Genomic DNA, 10,070 nt, shown 5'->3' with positions numbered 1-10,070 from the left:
TTATCTTCTCATAATTTTCTGCATCAACACCTTGGTAAATCAGGAATAGAGCCTTGCAATCCTTCTTCTTTGCTTCATTGTACATTGCTCTTTGAGCTTCAGTTGCACCATCTCCAATCTCTTGATAGCCTTTCTGCACTATCTCAAGCACTTCTTGGAATCCAAATATAGCCTTCATATGATTCCTCCATCTATCATAGTTCTTGCTGTCTAAAATGGGAAGTGTCATGGAGAACCCGCTACTGTTTGCTATCTTCAACCTCCTTCTATTGCTTTTGTCCCTTCCTTCTTTTCGAGTGCACAACCACACAGGTCCCTTCTTTGATTCACACAGAATCAACCTTCACCAATGAGCTCTTGATACCACTGTTAGCTTTTGTTCCTTGAGTGATGCAGTATGCACAATAAGTGCATAAGTTTATCAGCAAGAATGAAAGAAAGAAAAGAACGATGCAGAGTGAAGAATGAATGTTGGTTTTGGAGTAGAGAAGAAGTTAAGATAATGATTCAATGAATATACTTCAATTGTATTAAAGGGTCAATAGAATTTTCCACACTTTAATACAATACACAAAGCTTACTATTTATAGCAACTCAACCTAACTAACTTACCAACTAACTAGCCAAATTAGAAAACTTAACTAACTATTACATGAAACTGAATTATCTTCCAATACCATACACCCGTAAGAATTAGTTTCTTAGTCATAGAATGAATGATACCCTTGATTATAGTAATGAATATTTCTTAGGGGAGGAATTATAGAGAGAATGGTAAAAGTAGATCGTTTGAGTATCTGATCTCTAATAGTTCAACACCAATCAGTGTTATTTGTTAAATATGTTACTTAATTATCAGAAATGACTAACAGGAAAAGCTAACTCTCCATTTCTCTAAAAGAAAAAGAGAACAAATTAACAAAGAGAATGAGCCAAGACAAAAGGAAACTTTTTGACCAAAAATGGAATTAATGAATGTAATCATTGTAGTCACTTCTATAACATATACAAGCCTATCTATAAATCTATTGCTAATGATTAGCTAAGAAATGTGTGCCAAAGAATTAGCATATATTCTAAGCTAACATACACCATTGGAAATGATGAAAAAGGTTGGCATATGTGCTTGTATGCATATGTTCCATGTCCTTAAAAAACAAACAATTGACCCATTGAGATGCTTGATGAATGAAATATTGTGATTGATATGTCAGTCTTTTCTAAGCATAAGAGGTGTATATATGCTAATCATTTGAGTGTCGAATTAGTTAAGAAAAGAATATGCAAAAGGAATTATAAGAAGGTAAGCAAAAAGTTACCTTAATATACTTAACAAATAGTTAACATCTTCTATCCCAAAAAATATATTACTCAATGTATTACTATTTATGACTAACTAAAGAAATATTTAATTACTAAATTTTAAATTTAAATATATTTTTTAACTAACCACATATAATGACATATGAAATGATATATTTGTGTGGGACAATATTGATCTTCATAATAAGTGATAACCATTTAAGACACTGTGAAGTCAAATATTTAGATAGGGACATCAGTACATGCAACCAGGCAGAGATAGGTACTTGGTGCCTGATGGGACCACCCACGCATAAAACAAAATTCTATTAAATATGCATAATATGCCTTTTCTATGTTGAGAGAATATATAATTTATTTTGGAGACTCCCATTTAATATGTTTGGGTTGATAAATGTACACAATTTTATCTTTATTAATGGATGAAAAATTATTTTCAGTATTTGAACTCATGTATTATTATTGTTGGCTAAATTCTCTCTATTCAATAAATGAATTATAATGATTAAAAAAATTCATGTAAAACTGTTTTATTATTCATTTAATAATAAATTATCTATTAATTATTATATGATATTTGCTTTGAACATGGCTATCCATTAATAAAATGGGTGAGATAATTTTTTGAGATACTAATGCCTGAGACGGGAGTACCTCAAAAAAAAAGTGATATAACATTTTTACCTTATAAATATACTTATATATTTTTATTCATATTTTTATTGTCTTCTAAATTTCGTATTGAGTAGATCTAGTGTCTTTTATGGAACAACCTGATTGGTGTCTTCGGTGAAGACTGGGTTTGCCCCTTGGATTTACAAATGTTCCTAAATATCAACTTTACAAGGTATGGATCTAACAAAGATTCTAATAAGTTTTGGCTGTGATTCTTGAATTCACATAGACTTTGACATCCTTTTTGTTTCTCTTTCTATTTTTGGTTTTTGTTTCTTTCTAGTTTTAGACTTTGGAGGCTTCCTTAAGTCTGAACCTATAGTGAAGGTCAACAAGTAACTTTATTATTATACAGACACTCACATTCTTTTATCCAAAAATAATAATAACAAATAAAATAATTCAAAGTAAATAAGATATATAGATTGACAAGTATGTCTTGGTTTAAATAAACTTCAGTTTAAATTTATGCCTATAATGTTACCCTAAGTAACCAATGCTTTAATCAATTCAGCTGTAATTAATTTAGTCTAAGAAGGGGGTTGTAAATTGTGCTATTATCTCTATTGTATTGAGGGTTGTTTAAAGCTTTTGTTAGGAAGCAGGATGAATGATTATGAGATTGAGTAGTATACTAGCATGACAATAGGAATGAAAATTGTTTTGTATGAAATATATTGTATCAAGATTATGTTTTTTTGTACTACTAAGGGTATCACATAATCTTTTGGGTAAGCAACTAATTCTTTCGGGGTGGTAGTTGTATCTCTCAAACAAGTATCGTTCAAAGGAATCGAACATTTGACATTTTGTTTATCTTGAGGATCTAACAAGACCTTACACTACTAGACCAATGGTTTATTCGTAGTTAAGATTATGTTTTACTGCTCTATCTAGTATCTGGTTTCAACTGTTGATATGTTCTGCTATTATTGTAATTATCTGACCACAACTTCTCAATAAATTATACTTATAAAAAAACAAATTAGAATCATGTTAGAACTAAGTAATTATAGTAGAAAAAACAACAGAAGAAGAGAACAACATACTCTAGCATTAAGGAACTCCTCAACCCTGCCACTGGTGAAGTGACCTAAAAGCAATGGACCCTGGCCATGTTTTGACATCCACTCAAAGTTTTGAATCTCATCTTCTCTTTTGAAGAAAATCTCAACACCTTCACCATATAACCTAACCAGAACCCTTCTGGAAAACCTCATTAGTCATTCCTCCCTTCACAGGAACCACCACCAAGGAACTCACATCATCTATTACATCCCCAAAATCTGAAGCCACTGCCATAATAACTTTCACTATCTCTTCATTGGATGCACACCCTTTCAGCAATTCAATTGTTTCTCTTTCTAGATAATGACTGGTTCATCGTAAAGGAAGTCTTATAATAATAATAATGTAAAAATGGGTTGTAGCATGGGTTTGGTTTTATCAGAAAGAGAAAAACAGAATTGATCATACAGGAACTAAGTTTGAAGCAGAGAAAGTAAGAGAGGTAAATCAAGCCAAACCAAAAGAGAAACCTATGCATGAAGAATGCATTGAAAAAACATCAAATCAAGGTTCCAAAAGATATTAGAAATCAAATCAACAAAGTATTGTTGATCATAAAAAAAGTGCAAGATGGTGGTGAGAGGTACCTACACTTATGTAATTTATGTTGTGGTGAAGTCAGAGAATGGAAACAAAGAAAACTTGAATAAAAGGAACTATTATGTAGACACCTGCACAAAATAACAATGTTTATAAAGAGAATAGATAACATATCTTCTTAACTCGACTGAGTATTTGATTTTTTGTTCGCACGGGAGGCAATCCTGTCCGAGCCGGGCACATCCACAGGTAAGTGAGATTAACTCTCCCAACGGACATTTTTTCCATCCACAAGACTCGAACCCGGGTTCTTGCTTAAGGGGAATCAAGCATGTACCACTTGAATCAACGCACGTTGGTAATGAGCAGAAGTATTTGTTTATATTATGTTTATTAATAAAATAGTAATTTTTAAAATTTTCTTTATCATTTCTCCTATGTTTTTTTCTTGGTCTTACACTTTCATTAGGCATTAGCCTTACTTCCATTTGATCTATCTCCTTAAGAAGCTTCTACCGATCTTCGCCACGTATGTCTAAATAATTTAAGGCACGACTCTAGTATCTTTCTCCAATAAAAACTAATTTAATTTTTCTCTAATGCATTCATTTTTAATCATATATTGTCTAGTGTGTTCATTTATCCAACACAACATTCTCATCTCTATTATCTGAAATATATTCTCTTGTTGATATTTTATCGCCCAAAATTCAATCCATATAACATTGTAGTTCTTATAATTGTATGGTAAAACCTCTCCTTAAATTTGAGACATACCTCTTTATCACAAATGAGACATGAAACACTTTGTTATTTCATCCAACTTGCTTAAATCATATTTTTCACATCTTTATCAATTTTTCAATTATTTTATATGATTGACCCAAAATAACTAAATCAAGTGTCTTGTTGTACAATATGATCATCAATCTTTATCTCTATAATAAAGTTTTTCGTATCTTATTTAATTTAACTTCATATACTTTATCTTACTTCAAATTCCTTATTATATTACACTAATAGTGAAGAAAAACTCAATTGTATTCTTTATTGCAATATAAATATATACACGAACAAATCACATAGCTTTAGCAACTTTGACTAATTGATCAATAAGCACAGTGCTTAAGCTAAAAGCTAGGAAATAATTTCAAATAACTTCAGCAAAGGCAGTTAAAATAACTAACATCAACTAATTGATCTCATTATACAACATGTAATACTCCCATCAACGTTGTAACTTGTAAAAATCCAAAGTTCCAAACAAAGATAATCTAGAGGGAATACAGTTGGCAGGAAGAATTCAATTTAGCATATCAGACAGATGGTATTTCACATCTTCAGGTTTTATATAAGCATTCTTTGTTGATCAAATCTTTCTAGACTCGTTAAACAAATAGTGTAAGCTTCTATATCATCAAACTCCACTCAAATGTTAGTTTTTCTCTATCATTCATTGGGTATATACACTTGATACTACCGAAAAAAACAAAATCATGATTGTTCATATTTGTATTTCATATATTTTAGAATCCCAGTTTCAAGGATTGAAACCAAAAAGGCACCCAAAGGAGATTACCTTAATCCTTTCCATTTTAAGTATTTTTTTCTCTGTCTGGATTCATGTAAGATTATGGTACACTGATATGCTAGGTTGCATTCACTGAAATGTGTGATGAGAAGTATAAGAACATAGCTGAAATTAATTTTAACATTATAATGATGTGTTCTACCAAATTAACTATAAGTGCAATGCAAAGAAGGTTATTGACAATGAGACAATAATGTTTAATTTATATTATACATGACACCACCCAAAATAAAGGTCAATTGAAAAGAGAATTTGATATAGCAACCATAATTCATGAGGACCTAGCAATAGAGTTACACCAATATGGTATATATAGTCCATGTCACAATAAATATACAAGAAAGAAGGTTGTAGCATTTAAACTGTTGTTGGGTCGTTGATTACACCCAAGAAATCATCCTTTATGGTACCAATGCAGAACTGCAAAAAAAATGGGGTCACTTGATATTAGATAAATGAATTCCAGAAACCATTGGAACCAAAAACATATAAATATTCTGTTTCTAATGGCAAAAGTAAATAGCACTTGTAATTTTAAAAACTGAACTGTGACACCAATTCTGAGTAAGATTGTTTATGCATGTGTATCAAAACTCATTAGAAATGCAATAGAACCCAGCATCATGTGCTACATAACATCCCAAGCCACTAGGTGACAAGGTTATTGGCATCACAAATTATTTCCAAGACATATGAACACATGGCATTACAATATAGACATGATAGGAACAATCAAAATACATAGCATGAACAAGTTGTTGTAAATATTATCAAACTCAGTGCAGACAGATATAATGATTGGAGAAACGTGCATATTAGACAGCCCCTTGGCATGTGTTAATAGTGATAAAAAAAAGAGTTATCAACGCTATCGCAAATTATAAGTTTAACGAAGCATAAACTAGCATTCTGCAGACATAAAATTAACACCAGTATTATGACATGCCCAAATCATTAACTGTTAAGCCAGTGATTTTCCCACTAACTAAAAGTTAATTAGCATAAACTACAAGAAAGGCTCATCTCTGAGACTCTGTAATAGCCATGAGATCCACAACTAACCATACTACTAATATTAGAAACTAAAGCTATATCTGCTATTGTATGTTATTGTTTTCACATCCTATCAATTTGACTTTCTCAACGGGATTTATCATAGAGCTTATTTACCTAACAGCATTAACAAAAACAAAGCAAACATTAGAAAATTACAAGGGCTTACAATTTCTGTAGCATCCACTCGAGTCCCAATAATCTTTAGTCTCACTTCACTGTCTTTCTGAATCTTAACCTGCAAAAGACCAATTAATTAAGACCAAATCATAACCCCGTCCCAATAAAGCAAAAGAAGTAATGAAACAACTTCCTCTCTTCTTTTTGAAGAGAAGTAAATTATGAATGGTACATACTGATCCATCTGAAGTAGTGTAATTTGGAATGTCTCCAGACTGGAACTCCATATCATCCGGAATCAACTGTGAAAAGGAAAAAAGGGTCTTAATAAACAAGTATATTAGACGGTACAGGATTGAAAGCATTTCCAGTTGCAAGATGATGACATAAACTATCTTAAGTATAAAAAATGTGAAAAATAATCCTTGGTAATTCTGAACTTCTAAGCAGATAACCTGAAACTTAAAATGTTCTGAGACTAAGATGATAAAATACAAAGAGCCCATTTTGATTGAGATGGTTTTCATCCTACCACAATAAAATAACTAGTTGATGCCATCAGATACTACCAAAAACAAAAATAATGCAAAACAGAAAAAGATAAATGGGAGGCTAAACTCACAACATAATAAATCATGAAAATTGTCCTTTTTGAATACATAGCATAAGCTAATCAAAATCATTCCCATATTTCAGAGAGGCCATTGTCTCACCCATTCATTACCTAGAGGAACATACATGCTAATTCAAAAACTACACATGTGAAATAAAAATTAACATATGACAATATTTTATTCCTTTTCAAAATCATGTTTTCCTCCTTTTTCATACAAAAAATAATATTTCCACAACTGGCAGAATATTACATGGAGATTCCAGTTAAAACCAGAATCGGAATTTCTCATATTAAGCCATCTTCAGGAAGGAAAAAGCTGAGGTATTCTCCTCATGATTCAGATAATTACTTTCATGCACTGGTTCTATTTTATAATTGTACTAACCACCAGTACAGAATGTCATCTTTATTCTTGCCCTGAAACAGAAAGTTCTATTCCCTCCGTTCATTATGTTTGATGTTTTAAGGTTATGCATGTAGAGTTGTAGACTAAGAAATCATTAAATGAGGTAAAAGTTTGGTTTATCTTGACTAAAATATCCTCATTTAATCCTCATCTACTTCCCATGATTAAGAGAGAAGGAGAAATAAGAGGTGAAAAATATGGTGTAATGAATAAGGGCATTCTTGGGGGAAAAGGGTAAAATTGAGTACCAGGTTTCTAAAACATCAAGAGATTTGGAAAGAAAGTAAAGGGTCAAAACATCAAAACATAAGGAACTGAGAGAGTGCTACTTATGGAAGTCCATTTGCACAATTAAAGGCCTATTTCTTTAAGCTCACAAAATGAAACATAGTATTCTTAGAAGGTGATTTTGGTTGTATAGTTTTTGTGATAGTCAAAAGCTATTCTGAATTTGGCTACAATCTTAAAAAAAATGTTTTTTAACATTCTCTTGCCTTTTTTACCAGAGCTTTTTTTGAAAAACTGAAAAATATAGCATGTCAATTCAGCTTTTTTACCTTTTTACAGCTTCTGCTTTTTAGCAAAAGCAACCAAGCAAGCCTATAAATGTCATGAATGGTTTTTATAATTAAAAAATAAAAAAAGCCCTAAATTTCTGGTTGCATAGTTCAGCTCATCGTCAAAACCTTCACGGTAATTAAAAAAATATAAGATGCAGAAAACATAGACAATTTCTCAAAGAGAAAAACCTTACATGGTTTGAAACAAAGATTTGGACAGGTCCAGCTTCAGCGAAAAACCCCATCTGTACAGTTACACATCAACAATTACAACCCACAAATATGGACAAATTAGAGTTTAAAGGTGGTGGAAAAAGAACAGAACAAACCTTGTTGACCATGGTGACAACAGCTTCTAAGATCTCACCCTTAAATGGCCTGAAGACAACACACTGATACTTAACCGGAAATGTCACAAACCCGGTCCCATCACGAATTAACCCTTTCCCAATATTTTCTATCCCGGTAACTGCCACCACAAACCCATGCCGACCACTGCATAAAAAAAATTCAAAATGCAATATTTACATCCCTCCATAGTACAGACAATACAAAGAGGAATTGCAAGTTCACATAATAAGACTAGTGTTTTTGGATGGAGAAAACTAAATATCCAAGGCATTTAAAATGCAACTAATTGAATTGCATCAATTTAATTGTTATCATTTTGTTTGAATTGAAACTGCAAAAATTTCCTTCAAACACTAGTTTACTCCAGCTCACTGTGACTCCCACATAATCACACACTACCCCAAACCTTGAAATTTATCATTAATTATAATAAAATGCATAATTTTATCTAATTATTGTGATACTTCCATCTAGAGGATTGACGCAAGTTCTTGCTTGGTGACCCCTCACGGGTTCAGATAAAGTTGCGTACATTTATCCTCTTACACATCCCCTACGAGGGAGCCCTGATACACTAAGCCGCCCTTTTTATTATCTCGGGCGCGATCCAGCATACGAGGCTCCCACTTAGTGCGGTTAAGTACATGGTACCCTGCAAGCAGAAAGACTGTGTGGGTGCTTAACATATCTGTTTAAGTGATGTGTCCTATGGTTTAACAATTTGGCAATATTTAATTTGTAATAATAAGAGAAAGAAAAGAAAGAAAACCTGCAAGTGCCTTCGACATCTTTCATAAGCTTGGAAACAAGATTATCGCGAAGGTTACGGCCAAAGTAACGAGGATGGAGCTGCATATTTCGCTCCAACACTATATGGAAAAACATCTTCCTTCTTCTTCTTTGAGTCTTTGTGAGAGAGAAGAACGAAATATGAATTCTTAGGTTTCTTTTTTCAATTTATTTAATAATCAAAAGCCGCTTAAATCACTTTTGGGCCTTTTGCCCAATCGCTCTTCCTTAGATATTCGTTTTCTAAATATGCTTTTGTCTAATTATTATGATTTATTATTAAAAATATAACATTAAATTTCTTTTATAAAAAGAATGGCGCCATAAAAAAAATAAAAATATGTTAGGGCCTATTTACGGTAAGAATTTGATTCTGTTAATGTAATTAATAAGTGTAATGTACATATAATGTTAATTTGATATAAAAATTTATGCACACATCATTTATTTCATTTATATTATTTTTTTTAAATTAATAATAATTAAAAATAAATATTAAATGATGAGCTCACAATATATAAATTTTTTACCCATACATTATTTTATCACATTATCTATTTTTTGTTCTCTTACTCAAATACTAATGTCAAACGGATAAATAGATAAAATTTGGATTTATTAATGTTAATAAATTTGACTTGATTTTTATAAAAATGGGTTAATATCATGATAAGTGTGAGAGGTAGAGGCTTCTCAAGAATGGAGGCAGCATCATAATATGTTATAAGTTCTATTGAGCTTCAAAAATTTTACATTCAGAGTTTAAATTTTATCTCTAACATTAAATTACAACTTTTTTTTCGGGTGTACTCTTACGAGCTTATGCGTTAATGATCATATACGTATATTTCATTATAGTAAAACTTGTATGAATTTTGCTCAAAATTTTATAAGAACAATCACCACGTAAATAAATCCTACTTCTCTAGCCTAGATACAGATGGAGAAAGAATGAAAGAAGTTGAATATGAAGAAGAA

General features: G+C 31.5%; 2 protein-coding genes across 2 annotated transcripts in view; both read right to left on the bottom strand.

Annotated features, from left to right (window-relative positions):
• Positions 1–3,318, bottom strand: part of LOC109345062 (probable choline kinase 2) — a 10,019-nt gene extending 6,701 nt beyond the window's left edge. The window contains exon 1 of the mRNA XM_019583829.1: positions 3,048–3,318. Coding sequence (XP_019439374.1) covers positions 3,048–3,218 — 171 coding nt within the window. The 5' untranslated portion in view covers positions 3,219–3,318. The remainder of the gene's footprint in view (positions 1–3,047) is intronic.
• On the bottom strand, positions 5,422–9,275 carry LOC109345063 (DNA-directed RNA polymerase II subunit RPB7). The gene is made up of 6 exons (XM_019583830.1): positions 9,073–9,275; positions 8,282–8,447; positions 8,147–8,197; positions 6,607–6,672; positions 6,420–6,488; positions 5,422–5,617 (listed from the first exon to the last, which is right to left on the bottom strand). Exons 1-6 carry the CDS (start codon positions 9,186–9,188, stop codon positions 5,555–5,557), a joined length of 531 nt encoding a protein of 176 aa, XP_019439375.1. The 5' UTR covers positions 9,189–9,275; the 3' UTR covers positions 5,422–5,554.

Source organism: Lupinus angustifolius, chromosome LG04 (assembly GCF_001865875.1).
Source record: "Lupinus angustifolius cultivar Tanjil chromosome LG04, LupAngTanjil_v1.0, whole genome shotgun sequence".
In the NCBI taxonomy this organism is placed as follows: domain Eukaryota; kingdom Viridiplantae; phylum Streptophyta; class Magnoliopsida; order Fabales; family Fabaceae; genus Lupinus; species Lupinus angustifolius.
The sequence above is the reverse complement of the archived record's forward strand: the minus strand, read 5'-3'. Positions and strand labels throughout refer to the sequence as shown.

What these genes read in the sequence shown, in the direction of transcription:
- LOC109345063 (XM_019583830.1), bottom strand. Translation starts at nt 9,188, where the DNA reads ATGTTTTTCCATATAGTGTTGGAGCGAAATATGCAGCTCCATCCTCGT. An exon ending in GATGTCGAAGGCACTTGCAG is followed by an intron (nt 8,448 to 9,072) that starts GTTTTCTTTCTT and finishes TTTTTTATGCAG; the next exon opens with TGGTCGGCATGGGTTTGTGG. An exon ending in AAATCTTTGTTTCAAACCAT is followed by an intron (nt 6,673 to 8,146) that starts GTAAGGTTTTTC and finishes TCCTTTTCACAG; the next exon opens with TTGATTCCGGATGATATGGA.